Genomic DNA, 22,733 nt, shown 5'->3' with positions numbered 1-22,733 from the left:
AATTTCAGGGTTGCTGAAATATATCCAATATGTTTTAGATTAAATTGTACTTTATTGTCGTTAATTTGTAACTACTGTTACAATGGAAAAAGCAGTTTTGTTTGTAAATTATATTTTGTATGCAGAAAGGTAGTAGTGCAGCTAATCCTTTTATTTAAATGTCAGTTATGGTTCTTTATGATGGGCGAGTGTCTTTATGAGTATATCACCATGCCAGACAATCACATATGACGTAGGCAATAAAGTACAGTCTAATCTAAAACATATTGGACCTTGAATTACATTATGTTAAAGTAACTACATTGTAGCTGCTGGCTCTAAAGGTAAATCATCTGTGATTGTCTGGCATGCTGATGAACTTATAAAGAAGCATAAGTCTTTGCTAAGTAAAAGTATTAGCTGCACTACTACCTTTCTGCATACAAAACATCATTTATAAACAAAGTTCTTATTTCCATTGTAACAATAGTCCATGAGTCTCTTTTTCCACATTTCAGATTGAATTAAATTGTGATCCATTTGACACACTTTCCAAGCTATAGACTAAACACCCAGACACCCAAAAATAAGGCAAAACTATAAACAATGTTTCATCTTTACAAAACATTGTAAACATTTCTTATCAACATTAGCAAAATATTCCCTCACATTGAAAGAATAAAACCCAACATTTCCACATATGCCAAGAACAAATGGAATTAACCAGTGGATATGATGGTTTACTCATGACAAATGTCTTTCCCCTTAGCTGAATAAATACAAAATAAAATCAACAAATACTGAGGTTTAGGAAAAGGCATTTGTTATTGAGAGCAGACAGAACAACAGACCTGGAGACCCCTAAGATGACACCCCCCCCCCCCCCCCACACACACACACCCCTGACACACACACACACACACACACACACACACACACACACACACACACACACACACACACACACACTTCTACCTTGTGTGATCTCATCCAAACAAGATAAGACCAATTATCACCAATTATTGCTGAATGGTACATTCACCCCTGGGATTGTAAATACCAACATACAGTGCAATGTAAAAATTACATCAGTAATGACAAGAGTGCCCCCTGTGTAAGTAACATTAATGCGTCAGAGCACAGTATGGGTCAGATAGGAGTCATGAGGAGTGTTGAGGAACATATTTATTGTATTAGATCTCCTAGAGACAATTGGCCCACAGGCCTGTACTTTTTGCCCAGTATCTCAGACTCCTGAAACATGACAGGATGATCTGCAGGACCTACAGTATGTTTCTCTCTGATCACTGATCCCTGATCTCTTTATCTCTCTCCCACTCTCTCTCTCTCTCTCTCCCTCTCTCTCTCTCTCTCTCTCTCTCTCTACAGCAGTATGCAGAGGGAGGAATGACCGCTTACCTTGGGTTACATAGAGAGAGCATTTTGTGACTACACATCATGGCTTCTTCTTTTCTTTCTTCTTCCCACTCTCTGCTGGCTCCTCATCTTCCTCTCCCTCATTTTGGCCCTGCTCCATGGAGGGAGCCTGATTGTTGTGACACTGGGAGGTGGTGGGGAGCAGCATGGAGCTGTCTGAGGTTGGGGACACAGCATCAGCCTTGCACTCCGGGTCCAGGCTGGAGGAGATGGGAGATGGGGGAGGCTGGGACGAGGAGATGGAGGGCTGTTTGAAACAAAAGGAGTTTGGAGAAGTCAGTCTCAACTGTGAGAGTGTGTGTGTGTGTGTGTGTGTAAATAAATACCGCACCTGTAGAGAAATGCTGGATTTGTTCTGGGTCTTCTCCTTGATCTTGGCAAGGGTTCCCTTGAGACCTGATTTCCCTGTCATCTCCAGAGCAGCTTTGAGTAGCTTGGGCGTCTCTGCTCGGGGAGGAATCACCTGGGACGGCTGCTTCGTCTCTACTTTAGGCTCCGGCTTCTTATCCTTCGTCAGCATCTTCCTGTGGTCAGAAACATCACATAAGCAGTCATTCCTAAGGTAATATTAAGGTACAAACTAAACATGTGTGACCCATTGAGACAAAAATTATCATACAGTGAAAGATTCAACCTTATCATTGAACCTGTTTATGGGGTCCAGTTAGACAATGTAAATATCAGTGAATTCCCATACTGTAAATGACCCTAGAATTGGCTATGAACTCTCTCTCTCTCACCTGGCTTTCTTGCGGAGCAGCTTCTGGGACTCTGGATAATGTACCAGGATGTCGTTGAGGTCCTTCTTGTCCAGGATGAACAGGTTAGCGAAGCCGTGTGCCACCACGTTCGCCGTGCGTCTGTTCCCTCCGCCCACTGCCAGCAAGCTACCAATCACAGAGAGGGCATTTATATATAAAGCTCTTTATATATATATATATATATATATATATATATATATATATATAATGCACTTTTAAAGAAGTTAAAGGTGGACCAAATGTAAAGGTCCAATCAGAGAGGAGACATTAGTAAAGATCAAACATAAAGGAGACAGTCTAAAGTGGCATTTGAGACAGAGAACATGTAGATTCTAGAACCTAGATTCAGGATGCTCACCTGATCTCCCCAAACACAGACCCCGCCTTCAGCGTCACAAATATGGTCTTCCCGTCCGGCCCGCCCACCACCTGAACCTCCCCGGCCTTGATGATGTACATCTCCCGTCCCACCTCACCCTGCACCACACAGGGGGGTTAGACAAGTGGTGAATATGTACCTGTATAGATTCTGTATTGTACGATCTAAGGCTGTAACAGAGTAGGGAGGCATACACCTATTAATCGTCTGTATTACAGCTACAACATCAGCAGCAGAGAGCACACTGTACAGTGAATATATATAAATGGCATCACATACACACAGGCTGGGTAGGTGGGAAAGCTAGCCTATCCCATCATGCTTTGGACCTTTACCTTTTTGCAGACGTAGTCCCCTGGGAGGTAGACAACAGACCTCAGTCTCTTCAGCATATCAAAGATCATCTGTCTGTCACAACCCTGGTGGGACAGAGGCCAGGGTGAGAAATACAGAGAGATACAGTAACACAGCCGTGGTGGTGGTGGTGGTGGTGGTTTTTCATTGTAGTGTTCCTCTTATCATATTCTGAGAAAGACAGATTCAACGTGACCCTGACGCTTACTCACCTGGAAGAGGGCCACTTTACTGACGATGGAGTAGTTGACGTCCACAGCGATGTCCAGCCTCATCTTATCTGGCAGCTGGACCAGAAGCTCCTGCTCATCTATATGAACAAACACAGTCAACCATAGTCATAAACAATCCAGATATACTGTCTATGATACTGAAGTAAACCTAACATAAAAAATTGTTTAAAGCTGCTCTCAGAATTGCGTAGGTAGTTAGTAATAAGCAATGAAATGACATCACCGTACCCAGCATGCCCTGGGACTGCCAGGTGTAGTTGTACCAGGTTTTGACCCTGTTCTGGACGTCTTTGGGAATGCGGTAGGAGGCCATGTATCTCACAGTGTTGTCCATGCAGGCCCGGTAGTATGTCTGTCCTGCTGTGGCTGCACCAACCACATCTCTCATCTGTAAGAGATTGATCGCCATTGGCCAAACCTGAGTCAATACCAATTGAAACTGCCGGTCGAAAATCTAAAACTGTAATCAGCTCATACTGTGAGAGCAAAACATTGTCTGGAAGGTTTTGGGCTTGGATCAAGTAGGCCAATCAAATCTCCAAACATATTCATCAAATTATTAACCAACCTGTCCAATCATGATGGAGAAGGCAAATACTCCAACAAAGTAGTTGATGAGTTGAAACACAATCTCAAAGAGCGTTGTCGGGTCAGGCAGTCCACCTATGGTGATTAGGGTCTTCACAGCAAAGTAATAGCAGCGGATGTAACTGAAACACATGGAAACAGGAAAAACGTTGTCTGGCTATGAGAATGGTAAGGAATACAATAGTGTGAAGATGTAATGATGATGATAATAATGATAACGATGATGATGGTGGTGGTGGTGGTAATTGTGGTGATGATGACAACGATGATGATGATGATGATGGTGGTGATGATGATGATGATGGTGGTGGTGGTTGTGGTGATGATGATGATGATGGTGGTGGTGGTGGTGGTTGTTGTGGTGATGATGATGATGACGTTTATGATGATGATGATAATGATGATCGTGGTTATGATGATGACGACGACGACGGGAGATTAAATGAAGAAGATCATGTTGATTATAATAACGATGATGATAAAGGGGAAAGACATGATGAAGAAGATAGTGATAATAGTTGATCATCCACCCACCTGTTGCCCTTCCCATCATAGACCCACTTGGTGGAGCCGAGTCCTTCATAGGCAGACCCCCAGTAGAACAGGCAGGCGTTAATGTGCAGGCAGTACAGCAGGTAGGTCGTGGTCCGGATCACTCTGGTCGAATGAGAAAGTTGGAGAGAGAGATTCTTATACAGAGCTTCCTTTTGGTTTTATCTAAGACCAAACCTAAGACCTTGGCTTATTGTATAATACAATAAAATAATAAAAACGAAGCCCTGAGAATGGTGATAGACAAAGTGTGAAGAATATGACTACAGTTTACAAAGTATGTATTTTCTGTACCTGTATACGTAGGCATTGGTCAGGATGGCCTCAAGTCGCTCATTGAACTCAAAGAAAGAATTGATCTAGAAAAGCATCAGAAGTGAAAATGTTAGATGCCATAGATGAACAGTATTTGAATTGATGAAGAATATTATGATTTTATGTACCACACACACTGGAGAGCCTTACCTTTAGTAGCCGTGGAAAGCGGAGGAGAGGGTTGATCCCAGTTCTGAAATAGAAAAACTCCAGAGGAACAAGACTGACAACATCCATCTGTAACACAGAGAAACACAGACGAACACATATACTGTCAGGAAACTAAGTCAAACATTATAATATGGTAAAATTGTCTCATTTACAACAATATTATCATTCAGTGATGAAAATAATTGAAATTTTACCCTGAACCGGAAGGATTTTATGTAATTCACTCTCATGTCCTTTTTGTCACACTGCAATGGACAATAAAAAGACATACTTCAATGCATGTGAGTAGAGTGTGATGTACTGTACAGTATACAACATGCATGACTTTGTGAATATCTATGTAAAAACTTCATTAGTGTGAGTGTGTGGTGACATCTCACCACAATGTCTCCGCCGCGGACAAACTGCAGGCGGGGCTGGAAGACCAGGATGTCCAGAATGTAGATGAGGTCACACAGGTAGTCGGTGAGCAGCCACAGGTAGATGTTACTGGGGGTCTGGTAGGGGAAGGCCCAGCGCACTGGAATCAGCCACACGTTCCAGTTCCAGGCCAAGGTGACGAAAAACAGCCACAACACATAAACCAGATCTAAGGACAGAACACAGGGGGTTTTACCAGAGTTACATATTATATTGATTTGTATTCTGTTTCTAGCTCTTATTCTAGTATTCTTATTCTAGCTCTGTGGTATACAGAGAGTCAAAGACAGTAAAGCCTAATTCACCCTCCATATACAGTACAAGAGAGAGTATAGGTATGAAAGCACCAGACTGGGCACAAACGTATACTAAAGTCTTTGAGAGATAAACCAAGGGATCAACCACTTGGAGGAGCCAAACACTCAGATAAAAGCTGGTACAGGAAGACTCAAAATAGAGAAGAAGCATATATGCCAGAGGAGGGCGGAATAGGGTGAGTGAGGAAGAGGGAAGGGGAAAAGGAGAAAGCAAGAAACTACAGGAAGTGGAGAGAGAAACTAGAGGAGAAAGGAGGAATGAAGCAGGAGGTGGAGAGAGAGAGAGAGAGAGAGAGAGAGAGAGAGAGAGAGAGAGAGAGAGAGAGAGAGGAATAAAGCAGGAGAATGAGAAAGGAGTAGTAGAAGTAGAGGAGGCACTCTAGGCGGCGGGCGGGGAGCTCACTGGTGAAGGGGTCGATGCTAGAGGGAAAGCGGTACTGCAGCAGGGCTCGTATCCAGCGAGGGGGGGTCACCTTGCAGCACAGCCTAGACTTGGGGGGCTGTTCCTCCACCTCCCTGTCAGAAGGGGCTGGATGTGCCTCCTCCTCCTCCTTCTGCTCCTCTGGAGGCGCAGGAGGAGGTGCTGCAGCTGTCTTGGCTGGGGCTGCAGGTCAGAGGTCACAGATGAGAGCCACAGGTCAACGGTGAAAGGTCAGGTTAAAGAGGTTGTGGTTGATGTACCTGTGGCTGTGTGTTTGCACCTGGAAATAAAAGTTAACCCCTTCACAACAGGTGCCTTCTTTAGCCAAGGCCCAATTGACCTCAACCTGATGTTTATTTGACCTGATATCCAAGATATTTCAAGCTAACTGATGCTTGATAGATTGAATACAAACATGTATAGTCTTGAATTTATTTCAGCTTTAAGTCATGATGAAATGCCAAATATCATGAAGTCTGTGTCTGAAAATGGATTAAGTCAATAATGCTATATGACAAAGGGTTTTGAGAAAATTGTTAGACTGCTCTGAAGTGTTGTCAAAATGGGGGCCATTGTCTGTATGCTCTGTGTTTTTAACAGCATCGCATTGTACCTGTGTCTAGCTGTGCTATGTATGTTATGTATCACTCACAGGCTGGGGGGCTGTCCTCATCAGAGTCATCAGGATCTATGAGTTTCTCTTTGGCCTTCTCCGTCCTCTCCTTAAACATCTTGACCAGCTCCTGCAGGCGCTCATTCACCACAGTGCTAGCCTGGCTAGCAGACGAGGCTGGACGCTCCTTTAACCTGAAAGCATCTCAGTGTTAGCAGTAAGCACACACACACCTAATGAAACACTTTCCTTGAGTTTTCTTATGGTGAACATACAAATATAATTTCTAAATGCATGGAAACATGCAAACAACAACAACAACACTCACTGATGTCTTTGAGAAAGGTAATTCTGTGACCAAGGTGAACTATAAGAACTGAAATGTGTATGAGAGTCATTTTTAACAAGAGTAATGTGGAAATGTCAGTATTCACCCATCATCTCCACTATAGATGCTGGACTGGCTGGGCCAAGCCCTCACGGCGGTCTCTGTTTCATCTTCATCATCCTCACTCTGGGAGTAAAGCTTCTTTCTGAGGAGGGAACGCAGGATCAGGAAACAGTGCTGTAGTACAGTAAGACACTGGAGAGCTGATACAGACACAAAGAGTAGAGAGAAATAGAGAGAGGATGAGAGAGAGAGAGAGAGAGAGAGAGAGAGAGAGAGAGAGAGAGAGAGAGAGAGAGAGAGAGAGAGAGAGAGATTCTGAGGCTCCTACAGAATCATTTCGACCCTGTTTTTTCTTTAGAATATTTCTTGCTATTTTCCCCATTGACACAGTGTATTGATCAACTGATGTAGGTTAAACATGATGGACTGATGTCGGCTGAACATTCCATCACAATGGATTGAGATGAGTTGAACAAACCTCACACTTGTACACTGAATGAAGCTCTGAGCGTTTCTGAGCTTGAGCTATTGAGACTCTACACCATGCATATGGGTGAAGCGGAAGAGGTGAAGTCATTGATGGGTTTCTAATGATGTTATGAATGGTGACATATAGATTGATGAATCCTGGACTATGTGATAATGATTACATATCTTACATCTTGGTCCAGATATTCCTTGGTTTCTTCTCACTAGGTCCGCCCATGGTTCCATCAACAGGGACAGAGGAGAGAGTATGTGTGGAATATGTGGGGGTGTATTGATGTGAGAGATGTGGGAGGTAGTCAGTGCAGTGGGGGAGATGGTGAGGAGGGACAGACGATGCAAATCAGAGAAAAAGAGATGGAGAGTCATAAAGTGACTGCCTCAAGGAACAATAAAAAAAATGGTGGCATTATAGTGTTTAAAATTGACATAATGGAGTGCATTGAATATATTTGAGAACCTATAAAAGTGAATGTGATTGAATATGTAAAAACGGAGGTGTCGACTCATGTACAAGTACTGAGCTCCAGGTAGGACGCTAAGCAGATGACATACTGACGACAGTGCAAGATATAACTCATCTGTTTATTGCACTTACTATTGACATGACTGACAGCCATAAAGCAGTCAATAGAATATAGTATAGAACAAAATAATAACACAATCAGTACAGCACAGTACAGCACAACATAGAACAGCATAACTGAGAACTACAAACACAGAGTAAGATGCTTCTCAGAGACACAGACAGTAGAGGGATAAGGGACACTAGAGACATGTCTACTGAGAGTGTGTGTGTGTGTGTGTGGGGGGCTATCCGTCAAATAAATCAAAAGCCATTGCACTCTGGAAACAGTCTAATATCTACTACTGTACAGTACATCCATGCTCCAATCTTACTCTTTATCAGCAACTTTGCTGTTTTTGGGGCCAAAGCAATATGGAAGAGAGAAAGAACACAGAGAGACAGGGAATATGAAAGATCACTATAGTATCATCATGCATGTATGCATGGAAGAGTTGGCAATGATGTACTCGCAATACTTTTTTACAATATCCTCAGTCCATATTTACCCTAGTGCCATTATTCAGAGCAATCACCACAGTAAGTTATCAGAGACAAGTGGTGACCATGGTTATAGAATTATAGAATAGGATTCTATTTCTATGATAATGAGACGGGAGGGTGGGAGGCTCACCTCTGGCGGCTGGCTTTGGAGACCCTGGGTACAGTCAGGGTCTTGATGTTGGGGTCCTGGGGGATGAGGATTTCAGGGATATGTCGGTGCCCCCCTACCTGCTGCTCACCGCCTGAGTCCACATCCTCCACATTGACTGCAGGGTGGACACTGAGCCTGGAGCTCTCTGGGGAACAAGGCCATAGGAACACACTGTGTGACTCTACAGTCCTCTGAGGATGTCATCACAAGGAACACAGGAGCTGCTAATGATGAGCCTTATGTACTGTGGTAGTCTACACAATACAACGCAATACACAACAAGTATCACATTCTCAGTGAGTCTTCCTCCTTTTGTCAGAGCAAAAATGACACTTGAGATTCAAGAGACACTTAACTGAGACACATCTAGAACAACGCAGAATATAGAGGTCACAGTAGTAATGTTTCATTTAAAGCAAGAAACTTATGTTTCTAGGATGTTGGAACATGTGGAACATAATTCAAACAAAACAATGATGACCAACACAGTGTTAGTGGATATACTCCAACAACTGACTGACTGCAGCATCGCATATGGCATAGCACAGCAGAGCTTAGCTTAGCTTAGCTTGGCATAGCGCTGAGTGGGGCAGCATGAGAGCAGCATCTGGGCTGCTGATTCACCTGAGGGTCGCGCAGAGGTGGGTCGTGCTGAGCTGGGGTCGTCCTCGATGTGGAATGCGGGGTTGGAGAGCCCTGAGAGCTGTCTGGAGAGGCTGATGGGGGGCAGGCGGGGATAGGAGGGTACATTAGGCAGGTCCAGGGTACTACCGGGGGAGCATGGGGAGGGGGTGCGACTCAGGGGGTGGTGGGGGTGGTGAGGGAGGGGGGCGTGGCGGACCAGGCGGTCCAACTCCAGGTCTTGGTTCTGCTGCTTCTGTTGCTTAGGCATCCTGGGGCATAAGGCTGTTGAGGCGGTTCTGGACGTTCAGGTAGTAGCGATGGGCGCGTTCAGACAGCTGGGACAGGCTCTGGGGCAGACTGGGGAGTTTGGGCAGCCCCTGGGGGATACCTATACTGGGAAACTGCTGGGGGAACCTAGGGAACCGTGGTAGTGAGGAGAACTGTTGGATGAAGCGTTGTGGCAATTGGGTGAGGCGCTGGGGGATCTCAGACAGTTCCTGGGTTATTACAGCCAGCTCTGGGGGGAGGGAGGGGGTTATCTGGGAGAGGTTGGTGGGGATCTGGGGCATGGAGGGCAGTTTGAGAGGGGTGATGTCATTCTCTTTCAGCAGGTTGCTGCAGCTGTTTAAGCACTCAGGCGCGTGAGGTATACGCATGAGACAGCCCCTTACTGCATCGCAGCTGGCAGGGACTGGGTGGAGAGGATAGCACTGTCAGTCAAATAGGCAGCATTACACACACATCCACACCCCCACTCACACATGCACACACACAAGCGCACATGCACACCCACAAGTACACACCCACACACACACACACACACACACACACACACACACACACACACACACACACACACACACACACACACCACAGTCCTCAAGGTAAGGAAATGTCAGTCCATTGTGGGAAAATTCCAATGTGAATACAACATTAAAGACATAAGCATGAAACAGAAGGTACTCACCACCACAGTGACCACACCTCTCCTCTGCAGCCTCCCCCTCCTCCTGTAGCGACAGCTAAGCAGCAGAAAGGAACAGTCATGAGTGACAGACAGGGGACCAGTGGCAGTGAATAGAAATTAGCGACAGGTAAGCTAGCACTGCTGCACAGGCCACAGGGGAAAACACATACAGTAAACAATGGTTCCAATCCAAGGATATTACCTTGGTAGCTGTGTCGGGTGTTATGCTGTCCTCTGTCCTCTGTGGTTGCTGGGTCACAGGCTCTGGTTCTTTTTTGGAGTCCTGGGTTGCTGGTTCTGGGTCAGGATCTGCTGTCTTAGCTGGCTTTGGGGAAGGGGGAGGGGATGGGGAGGCTGTCTGAGGCTCTGGCTCCTTCTGTGGTTCTGGTTCGATGGTGGGTGGTGCAGAGTCTCCAGGCTCTAACTCAGGGGCACTCTCTGGTGCCTCTGCGGCTTCCTCCTCAGCAGGGCATTCCTGGCACCTATAGGGTCAAGGAAGCAGGTAAGGGTCACATCAGAGAATGTGCATCAACACAAGCATGCATTGTCTGTTTGTGCAATGCATGTACAAACAGGCACAAACACATGCATGCAGGCGCGCACACAAACAAAAAATCTCAACTCAATGTCGCTAAAGTTAAAGAGAAATCATCACTCTTGTAAAGATTTGTCCTAACATCATTTCATCCATTGCATGGATAAAAACATCAGCCTAATTGTCATTAAAACTCTGCGTTATACAATCCAACTAGAAACCAGCTTTAGTAGGCTTCACACGTCGAGAGAAATAAGAATGAAGTTGGGAATTTACGTAAGTATTGTCTGACATTTATTTTGTCAACAATTTGGCCTTAAGTTAAAAATGCCAAAGAAGGAATATTCCACAGTCGGTAGGCTATAAAAATACTCGCATGCAGTAACTGAGAGCTGAGTACTCACTTGGACACTGAGAAATGTCGAGTGTATTATGTAATCATTTCCAAGCAAAGACGCATATTTTCCAGGAATATTCATGAACATGATGTGGGTCGAAATCAATATCAAATCGGCTAGAATTAAAAGTTCTCTGCAACAGAGAGAATCATATCCCTCATTCGATTCGCTAGGTGAGCCAAAGAGCTGCGCCATCCCTCACCCGCGATGAGGCGGAAAACATTAGGCGCGATCAGTTACTAGGGTAACTGTCGAGAAGGGACCCGTGGTTACCAGGGGAAGCGATGTGGTTGCTATGATGGTAAAATGATGCTAAACCGGGAATCATTAATGAGCATCCACCAGGGATTTAGAGCAAGACTGGACATGAAAATGATTGATGTGATGATTACCTGAGGCTGACTGATAGATTGCTGCTTATTATGGCATTGGGGAAGTCTAAAGAACAACACACAACTAACAACATTGTCTACTACAAACTATTGCACAGAACACTTTCCAAGGTTCTGCAGAGGGAGATTTATGTATCTCTCATCTCGTTCTCTCTTTTATAATACCCTCAACACTTTTGTTTTTCACCCTCAAGGGTGAACTTAAAAGGGCATGGAATAGTTTCCCAGTTCAGAAAATGATGGGTTGACCAGTCTTACGCTGTCATTTCATTCTGAGTGTGCTCCACCTCATTCTCATCCTCCTGTAGCACCTGTAACCTGTTCAGGGCATGACAGTGCAGATGAGACACAACATAGGTCTCTTCATATAGTATAAGCCAGTGTTTTTCAGATTGTTTCTTATAGATACCCCAAATTCACATCTAAGGGCTGCCATTATAATAATAACAAATATGTGATATTGAGTTATATTGAGTAAGCCAAAATGTTTTAGGTAGGGCAAAACAGATCCAGGTGTGTGTGTGTGTGTGTGTGTGTGTGTGTGCGCGCATGTAGGGGAAACACTGGCTATAAGCACAAACAAGCCATGTTGGACAGGCTTACCTCCAGATGAGCCCACAATGATAAAGGACATCTGTAATCAAGTCAAGTGATTCTGAGTTGTGAGAACTTACTCTCCGTCAAGGTCCTCCTCCAGGATCATCTCCTGGCTCTGCAAGGAAAGCCTGATGGAACCATTGTTCATCTGTCTGATAGCCGTCTCAGCCGTCTGTCTGGCCACCTCCTCTGCCATCTTCGCCATCTCCACACGCTCCTGCATGAGACTGGGGTGTGTGTGTGTGTGTGTGTGTGTGGGGGGGGGGGGGGGGGGGGGGGGGGAGCGGAGTGTAATTTGCAGGTTAATCTTATATGAAATTAACAAACTAACTTCTGTATCAATGTGCATACCCATGTACCTGTGCAATTTGCAGGTTAATCTTACCAGAAGCTATCAAACTAACTTCTGTATCAATGTGTGTACCTGTGTACCCCATACTTTGTATTCATCTAAGCTACTGTACTCACTCAGACTGTGGAAAGTAAGGAACAAGCATGGAAAATTATGACTCTTTGTAATATGATATCCTACATGGAATTGTTTGTTTGTATAGTTGGGCCCCCTCCCTTACCGTTCCTCCATGTTTGCCATGGCGATGCCCTCGGCCTCCTTCTTGATGCTCTCTATGAGGGGGGTCCACCTGCCTGTCTGGGTCTCAGCATCCTCTTGCGGGGTCTTAGTAGGCTCGGGCACGTTCAGGTTCAGGATCTGCGCTGCCTGTCGGGTCTGTGCTTGTTGCTCTGGTTGTGACTCTGTGGACTTGCTGGACTGGGTTGACGCTACAGACTGTGAGGGCTGGGCAGGCTGAGAAGGTGACTTTGGTTGCACAGCCTTGGATTGTACCTCCTGGTTCTGACCCTCCACGTCAGAGTCTACATCCTCCAGAATCATGTCCACAGGGGCTTTGGCTTTGGGTTTGGGTTTGGGTTTGGGTTGAGCAGGGACTGTGGGACAAGCACCCATACAGTAGCTAGGTCACTGTCTATGGTTGGACCATAGAGAATACAGTAGAACAGTGTTCAATCTCTATGGGTTGGACTCTTACAATTGACATCAAGAGTTACAGTGCATTTGATACTGTAATTAGAACATAAATCAATAATCAATTCCTTAATCAATTCCTTACTCTGATGGAACTAAATACTGTGTGAAAAACAGACTGCATGAGTGTCACAGGTGATCCAAATCTCTAGACCTTTAGACAAAGCACACAAAATATTTCACATCATATCTTTATTATTTTGTACAATATTTCACAAAAAGCTATCATCCTGTAATTTTCAGGCATTATATTATATAATGATCAATTTTGTCTTGAATATGTTGGTCCAAACTTAAATTTATTCAATAACGATCAATTTATTAGATATTAGATATTATATAATGATCAATTTTGTCTTGAATGTGTTGGTCCAAACTTTCCAAAGTGTAAGTCAAACAATTATGGTTCTGTCAAGTAAATGAAATCTGATAAATCTAAACAAAATATGACATGTTGGCCACATTCACAGTTCAAGGTCGATGGCAAATGGGTCAGAAGGGCAAAATACTGTAGGCCTTTTTCTTGATTTAGCATTTTAGTTTTGGGTAGTATAAGCTCTTTGAGAGCAGCTACTGCTATTAACTTCACATTTAAAAAAGTGTCAAAAGACATAATCTCTCATTGCACTTTGATTGGCAACATCAAGCTGTCATGTGTCAAACAAAAGGTACTTAAGAAGATTGTTCTATCACTGTCTGTGTTGCTGCCAAGTAGTTCTATTAGTGTACGTGTTAAATAATATCTGTACTTTCTTAATGTGTCTAAAGTTACCACTACAAAGATCACCGCAATGAAGACTAATAAGACCCATTTCAAACAAAACAGAGTGTGTCATGCCACAGTGCATATTAGTTCATGCTGTATATAAGAAAATAACAGTTAATCTCAAATCACTGCTATACATGTACAGTACATTGACGATATACAATTTCATTCTAAATACACTGCTTTCCATACAGAGAAAAGTTATACATCTACAATATGCAACGCAATGTTTCACAGCTGCCAGGTTGCTCTTGTTGAGCTGTTAAAGTGTCCATATTTCTCTCAATGTCTGTAAGTCTGTCTGTCTATCTCTCTGTCTGTTGCAGCGATGTGTCTGTTGTCTGTTTATTTACCTGTCAATAAAGGGTAAGTCTGTCTCTCTTTCTGCCTGCATGTGCCTCTCTCTGTCTCTTTGTGTTAGTCTGTCACTCAAACTTTCTGTCTGTCTGTCTGCCTGTCTGTCTGTCTGTTTCTGTCTGTCTGCCTGTCTATGGGAGTATGTGATTGACAGACTGTTTCCCAGTCTTCTTTCTCCTTTTGTTTAAGGGGCTCTCAGCGCCTTCCCCCCTGAAACAGAAGGAGAAGATGGACTGAGTTAGGGTCTGTCTAAGACTGACTAACAGCGCCACCCTATCATGACTTAACATAGTGACTTAACACTTTATGTAACATGGTATTCTAATAGTAGGACCACGCTGACACTAACTGTATGATAAAGCCTCAGCATTTTGGTATGGTACAACATGGTCTCCACATTACCCTGCATTGCAGTGTGCAGCTGATGGGTTTTACTGTCCTTCACATAGTGATCTTTTTTGAGAACCTGTAGAGAATCTTTACGGTCTATTGGGTCTTTTAAGACTTGCTCTTACTTTTAACTGAGAATGAGGGCCTAGTTTGAAAGTATGAAGGAAAGTAAAGGCAAGAACAAAACTTTCACTTACCAGCATGAAGAACTTCAGCTGTAACCTAGAAATAATAGATAAGAGTTGAAGCCCAATTGCAATGAATTCTCAACATAAAAACATGGAAAAGTCAATATGCCATCAAAATGACCCTAAATAACATCCACTATATATGACATCCATTTAACAAGGAAAACTGAATTCTAGTGGAAAAAACAATTAATTCATGATTGATTCACAGGGATGAGCAAGAATAGATGCTACCTATCACTTACCTCAACATCATCTCTAGGTTTCTGGACAGGCTGAGGCATCCTAAGGCCAAGCCCTTGTACAAACCAGCCCACAACACTGTAGGATAGATAGAGCAACATCTTACTTATGGTCAGAATGGTCCTTAGAAACATATACTGTATATATATATATATATATATATATATATATAGACAGCCTACATTATGGCTGGAATGGAATAGCTTCAACGTGAATAGTGCTCTCTGTGGATGAAACTTACTTGGAACTCTTTGAGTCCTGGCTTGCTGCACTAGTAATAGACTCAGGTGGAGGTGACAGAACTGTGAAGGAAAAACACACTAAATCCTTGGGTATGCAACATCAACTACACATGTTTCTTAACCAGTAGAGTGCTGTACACATCAGTCAATGACTTACGATATAGATAGGTATACAGATCAGTGGTCAATGTACTACAATTCTGTATCGAGTGACCATGAACAGTGCTAAACTAGAGCTTGTTATTGTTCTGGGTCTGTGGATGTGGTGATTTCTGGACCCCCACAGGTACCTGTGTATGCAGATGACCTCTCTGTGTTAACCTCTACGAAACCGGGAGGTAGGGGTATCACTGGCTGGGGTAGAGCCTTCTCAATACCATGCTTTATCCAGTTAACCACTCTACACAACAAAAAAGACAGGGAGAAAAGGTAGTGTTTGAGAAAGACAGAGAGGGAGGACGTGAGAGAGAAGATTAGGATTAAGAAATTTAGGGGGGGGGGGGTCAGTGATTAACTCACTTCGGGGGAAACTGCGTGACACTCTCCACCTCCTCCTCATCGTCTGAAGATACCTCCACCACAGGTATGTGAGGGAGGGGCTCCGCATCTGAACAGGAGATATAGATCATATCATAGATCAGATGATAATGATTATCATCTATGATGATGACTATGATCATCATCATCGCTTATTCTGTGAATACCTATACTCAATCAGTGTTGTGACACAAACAAATGACAATGCTGTATGGAACACATACCTGGCATGTCTTCTAAATCATACACCTGACAGAAAAAGACAGGATACGTATTTGAATTGCAGTATAAGAGCATGGGAATGATACACAATCAAACAGATTTATACAACAATAAAGGATATAGGGTATGTTTGTGGTATCACCATATTATTGTTGTAACCATTTGATTGCTTTGTTTGTATTTAATTTATTTGAATTGAGCATACAGTCTCATGTTCTTTTAAAAGTTGTTTATGTGACATCATATTTCGATCCTTTATAATATCATTGATGAAAATGATTCCGTTGTGAAACATTTTTTCCATAAGATTTTTCCAATCAATATATTTGATCTGACTGTTCTGGAGGATAACATTTTAATTGTAACCACTTTGTATGGCTTGTTTTAAGAAGGGTGATACTTTGTACAAACCGAAAATTAGATGTTGCAAAAAGGCCCTTTTTAAATAGAGGATGTAATCTAGTAATCTAGTAACCTGTTTGGGTATAAGTATAGTTTTTGAATGATTGAAGCTTTTAGTGAAAGGTTCAATGCTATTTAATAATTTCAACCCCCCATATTCATGTTCATTATATAGATAGGCACGTTTAATTTTATTTCATAGGATTTGAAGAACGAGTCATCTGGCATTGGTAGTGCCATAAGTAAATATGTGAGCTGAGATATGAGTAAGGAGTTAACATGTGATTTTTCCATAAATGGATAGCTCCTAAATGTCTATATACCTACTTTGCAAGGTTATCTATTTTAACTTTTTATTGACATGTATGGTAGTAAATTCATTTATATATTTTGGGATATGAATAGCCCATTTTATCGGTAAACTGTATGTTAAAAAAACTGTTGCATCTTTCGACCCAATACATAGTATAGTACATTTTTCATAATTAGGTTTTAATCCAGAGAGACAAGAGAAGTTGTCCAAGTCCTTAATAAGACCTAGCAGTGAATTGGATTGTGGACTCCAAAAAAAAGCTTGAATCATCTGCATACATTGAGACTTGTGTTTAAGCCCTGAATATCTAACCCCTTGATCATATTATTGGTTCTGATTTTAGTTGCTAGCATTTTGATGGCCATAACAAACAAATATGGTGACAACGCACAACATTGGTTAACACCTTGACAGTTCAATACTCGATATTCTCTTATTTTACACCTGGGGTTGCTATCCATAACTTTAACCCATTTGATAAGAAAGTTTGATTGCTTTATTGATATGTTATTACACTATGTTTAAAGTGCTCCTCTGCTGTCTAATATTATCTATTTATTTGAAATGGTGCTATTTATGCATGAACATTTTACAATTTAACATTACTTATGCATTCACTTATCAGGTTAAGAAACTATTTTACTATTTGTAAAATAGTAACCTACAAAAGAGTCAGGATTAATACATTATCTATAAAATGTATCATTATTCAATTACAAGACCTGGTTATAAAGGAGTACAGTATATAAATATACTATATGTATGAATATAAGTTGTATATAACAACTTATCTATATTATTGCACATGTCAGGTATACCCTTTTCACACTACAGAGCTGGACCAAGCTGAGCTGTACTAGGCTGGCCTTGTTACGCATCCACCATAGTTGCTGTAACAGTGCTGGAAAGGAGAATGTGAAAAAGAAATATCTGAGCCAGCACAGTACGGTTCGGGTTGGCCTTGTAGTGGAGTAGTGTGTAAAGCCCCTAAGACAACTAAGGGTAGATTCCATCAATCATACTGTACATACAATTTGTCCCTAACTTCACATGGCAATTTAACAGCTTCACACTATTTTACTTGATTTAAAAGAACAAAAACTTTATTGTGAATTCTGGTGAAATGTGAAGCTCTTGAACGAAGTAGAGGACAAATGCTATGGTTGATTGATTAATGAAGGGCATTAATACATAACGACTACTCAGATACAGGGGCTGGGTGTGTGTCCAGCCCAGATACAGTACAGCATGCTACTCAGCTGTGCTATTACTTACACAGTTCTCTGCGATACACTCCTTCGCCCTTCTGACTTCGGGAACCTGAACGAGAATACAGTTAAACTACAGTAAGGGACCCCACAAGGGGCTCAAGTCTTTTAAAATGGTACGGTCTGTCAAATCAAGAGATAAATCTTGGTGAGAGGAAGGAATTAAGCACCCGGTCATGTCCTGACACTAATGGATCTTCTTATAGACGATTAGTGTCATAAACCTCTCTCCAGGTATTAAGTTGGTATCATTTGTCACTTAGGAGGCTTATTTTGTAGCTATCTTGTAGCTTACTATCACCCGAGCGACAGCATTGTGTTGAATTAAGATAATTATTCATAAAGCAGGGAGCTGAGTTGTAAGGTTTCATTGGTTTAATGTTGGAAGAAAGTTTTTCATTAACTACTACATTATTTTGTATGTACTTAGTATATTGTTTTAAATTGTATTAAGTAACCTGATAACTAACCCAATATTACTTTAAGAATCTCTATTTGATGTTTGTACACAAATACTAAATTATACTGTACGTCTAACCATCACCATTGATAAATGTACTCTACTGACAACAAAGCCACGACCTACATCCAGTATAATTTGAATTCTATTCCTATAAAATAAGCCCTAGTACTATAAAGAAATAGAGAACTCTGTCATAGAGGAGACAGGGTTAACAGTTAACTGTCCTATCTCACCTCAGTGGTCTCCTCATCTGTGGCTTTGTACTTGCTGTCAGGCTGGGGCACCACCATCTCAATCCCCTGGGCAATCCAGCCAATCACAGTATTCCTGCGGGAAGGAGGAGGGATGAGGGATCATCAGTAAACTGTGATAGATATGACAATTTTGGAAAATTATGATTTCTTTTTAACAAATGTCTAAAAATGCATACCTTTCCCCCTCCTGGCCATGGTGGGCGGATAGAGACAGAAAGAAGACAGAAAGAAGAGAAAAGATATGTAGTCTCATATGTTACTAACTCTACTAACTCTTTCCAGCCAGAGCACTGTATTCAAACACACATTGAATGGTTAATAACCATTGTTAAGCACAGCTGATTGATTGATTGATTGATTGATTGATTAAAGTCACCCTGGCATCAGAGTTGGCTCTGCTGAGGCGAGGGGTGCCTGTTGGTTGAGGCAGAGAGCTGGCGAACCCATTGGAGAACCAGCTCAACACTCCACTCTGAGCACTGACATGGAGAGGGAGAGACAGAGAGAGAGAGAGAGAGAGAGAGAGAGAGAGAGAGAGACACACACACACACACACACACACACACACACACACACACACACACACACACACACACACACACACACACACACACACACACACACATCATTTTCTGGTTTGAAAGCCTAATACACAATACTTTGAAGCAGACTGAATTTTGCTTTGTTTTTCCTTTCCTTTCCTTTTTCTGTACCTCAGGGAGGTTGAAATGAAATCATCTGGTTCCAGGCTTTAAAACATAGTTTGACATGAGCAAACATGTTATCAGCCACAATATCACACACAGGCACAGTACATACTGTAGAAGAAGATCAGCTCAGTCATCTTACACACTTACCTATTCTCTTCTGAGGCTTCCTCCTCTGGTTTCACTGGTTTTGCCTTGGCATCTTTAGACACTTTATTTTCCTTAGGGGAGAAAGAAACAGATAGAGACCTAATCAGGTGATTGTGAACAATAAAAATAACAAATATTTTAGTAGCTCCTAAATGTGTCTTTGGCACTAATGTTATCTGAGGTAATCATCAGCTGCACAGGTGGATGAATATGTGATCAGGTGTGATTCATCTGTTCTAGAGCAAGATCACTCCGCTCCTCCACCTCGGCTGCCCGCCTGACACCGCCGCGTCTACGTGGATGCAGTGGCCGTGCTACTCGGTCACGGCTTTTCACTGTCCTGGTGCCCTAGCTGGTGGAATGAGCTTCCCACAACGGTCAGGACTGCAGAGTCACTTCCGATCTTCCGCCGTAGATTGAAAATCCATCTCTTCAAGCTACATCTTAACAGTCCCTCCTAATGACCGCTTCACCTTCACTACCCCCCCTATACTAACCCTAACCCCAAGACCTCTTCTCCCCTGTTACCCCCCTGTACAAGTTCTCTCCTGCTAATAAAATATATATTAATAAAAAAAATAAAAAAAATGGCCAATGGTCCCTGGTGTGAGCATTGATTATTTTGTCTTATGGTGACTGTTGGATAGATGATTCACTTACTTAAACAAACGTATTTGGATAAAGGTGTCTGCTAAATGCCATAAATGTAAAAAATGTAGAGCGTTACACATTGGTAGCGATGAGTTAACTTCTCCCCTTCACAATGTCAGTGCTTTGGGTGTCTAGAAAGGCACTATATAAATGCAATGAATTAATTAATTACAGCTGCAGGTGGGTGAATATGTGATTAAGTGTGATTAGTCTGGTCTTACAGCTGCAGGTGGGTGAATATGTGATTAAGTGTGATTAGTCTGGTCTTACAGCTGCAGGTGGGTGAATATGTGATTAAGTGTGATTAGTCTGGTCTTACAGCTGCAGGTGGGGCATTGGGGGTCTCCTCTCCCAGAGTGTCAGGGGCATTAGAGGGCTGCGGGACGACTTTCACCACCCAGTTAAACATCCTGAGACAAAAATGAGACAACAGGTCAGTCAACGATAAATGTTTATGTACTATACTGTACATCATTGCCGTTACCAGGACAACATATGCCAAGGTGGGCATCCCATAATACAAATGTGCCAGAGTTGCTACCAAGGTAATTCAGACACTGTAATGTAATTTCCACTCATTTATGTCAAGCTTATTTTAGCCTCTTCAGAGACCATGCTGATTATAATGTTTGATCAGCAATTTGTTCTCTGCACGAAAAGCCCCGTTTTAGTCAGGCGAGATTGTGTGCTCATGTTTGACTTTATTTAGCTCTTGCTGGCAGTGATTGTGCGTGTTGTTGTTTCTTTGGCATGGCCAATAATCGCTCTCCATATGCTGCCTAAAGATAACCGCTTCTAATGCTTGAGCCTGATGATGAAAGTGGCTGGTCTGTTTTCATCTTTGCTGGGTAATCAAGGCCTCTGTAGATTAAAGAGTGACTTTGTATCCTGAGTCAACCAACCCCAAGACAAAGCAGGAAGAAAGGAAATACAGTAAAAAGGCATGTAGGACAGGGCATAATCTTCACCATCCATCTTATCTATAATACTGTATATTCTGGGGATGGACTCCTGTAGAGGTCCAGTGCTGGTCAGCTGATCTCTGACTGACTTTCTCAATCTGCAAAGATTAAAACATTCCCTTGTGACCTGATCTTTTGACTTGTTTTAAATACTTTACCACCTAATCCGAGGACCAAAGCGAGAGCTCCATGCCTCTTACTTTCTCGTACCAAAGTTCAATCATTATGTTGCAAATACAAACAAGTGTAACTTTCTTGCATATTTTGGCAAAAGGAGAGGTTTCCGACCTGCAAAGAACAGTGGTGATCTCAAAATATTCTATGAATTGTTCTGTACAGAGTTAACTTCAACGGAAGTTTGCTCCATCAAAAGGAACTATTTCAATACCATTGTTTTTTAACTATGGTGTGCAGCATACATTTTTACAACACAATCCACTACTACTTACAAATAGAGCAAAAACCGGTGAAACATTTACACACATGCATCACAATTTGGTTTAAAAAAATAAGTACACCGCAGCACGTAAATGACAGCTGGAACCCCTTAAGTAAATCCAATGGTTGCAGACACACATATAGCATGGTTCATGAACATGCATTGATATATTTACTGTACCTGTGTGTTCAGTGGTGGTGTTGCTGCATACCTGAGGGGGAACCAGAGCCTGGGACGGACAGCAGTGCTCTGGCTGGATTAGGATGAAGCCTGGCTCGCCTAACGGGATTAAGACTTGAAGGACGGGCGGCGCTACCCCACTGAGATAACACACAGGCCATACGAGAGGTTCTAAAGCCCCACACCCAAACCAGTAGGATAGTGAATGGGATGACAATTAAAACAACGGAATCTAATTTGGACTTGTTAACGTGGGTGAAGGGTACATGGGGGGTGTCAGTCGGAGTGGTGCACTCATAATGCAAATGACAATTTTACTATGGATACCTTTCTATTGTTTTATCTGAAAAGGTCCAGTTCCACTAAGATCCTGTGTGTGTGTGTGTGTGTGTGTGTGTGTGTGTGTGTGTGTGTGTGTGTGTGTGTGTGTGTGTGTGTGTGTGTGTGTGTGTTTGTGTGTGTGTGTGCGTGTGTGCGTTCCATGGAGTGGCAGATAATTACGTTCCCTGAAAGATTAGTGAACTGACAATAAACACTGTTTGACACTTTGTAGGGTGTGTGTGTGTGTGTGTGTGTGTGTGTGTGTGTGTGTGTGTGTGTGTGTGTAGGGGAAACACTGGCAGTGTCTTTTACACACTACAACTGTCCGTCTACCATTTTCACTTACTGTAGGTGCACAGCCATTGACGTAGCACTTGTTGTGTGGACACAGTTAGGTGGTATAAAAAGCTTTCCTTCTAGTAGCCAGTGGTAGTCATTGAGCCAATTACTGAGTCTGAGCAACATGGATCCTGTATTCTCAGTTTC

The 22,733-nt window shown here is 42.6% G+C and overlaps 1 protein-coding gene across 1 annotated transcript; it reads right to left on the bottom strand.

The window, feature by feature from the left end:
• Nucleotides 1-1,435: 1,435 nt before the first annotated feature.
• On the bottom strand, nt 1,436-22,610 carry LOC310802194 (uncharacterized protein; the record flags this gene model as incomplete). The annotated part of the gene is made up of 36 exons (XM_083666487.1): nt 1,436-1,663; nt 1,748-1,940; nt 2,157-2,303; nt 2,536-2,654; nt 2,892-2,975; nt 3,123-3,220; nt 3,372-3,531; nt 3,712-3,853; nt 4,266-4,388; nt 4,578-4,642; nt 4,749-4,835; nt 4,964-5,014; nt 5,150-5,358; nt 5,910-6,110; nt 6,580-6,734; nt 6,975-7,073; nt 8,617-8,782; nt 9,262-9,520; nt 9,564-9,952; nt 10,229-10,283; nt 10,431-10,710; nt 11,812-11,871; nt 12,228-12,377; nt 12,723-13,095; nt 14,718-14,781; nt 14,903-14,927; nt 15,139-15,214; nt 15,669-15,778; nt 15,898-15,985; nt 16,140-16,164; nt 18,817-18,910; nt 19,014-19,024; nt 19,214-19,316; nt 19,695-19,765; nt 20,665-20,755; nt 22,594-22,610. 36 exons carry the CDS (start codon nt 22,608-22,610, stop codon nt 1,436-1,438), a joined length of 4,668 nt encoding a protein of 1,555 aa, XP_083522613.1.
• Nucleotides 22,611-22,733: the final 123 nt, after the last annotated feature.

This window comes from Argentina silus (assembly GCF_951799395.1).
Source record: "Argentina silus genome assembly, chromosome: 3".
Taxonomy (NCBI): Eukaryota; Metazoa; Chordata; class Actinopteri; order Argentiniformes; family Argentinidae; genus Argentina; species Argentina silus.
This window is presented reverse-complemented; position numbering and strand designations above follow the sequence as displayed.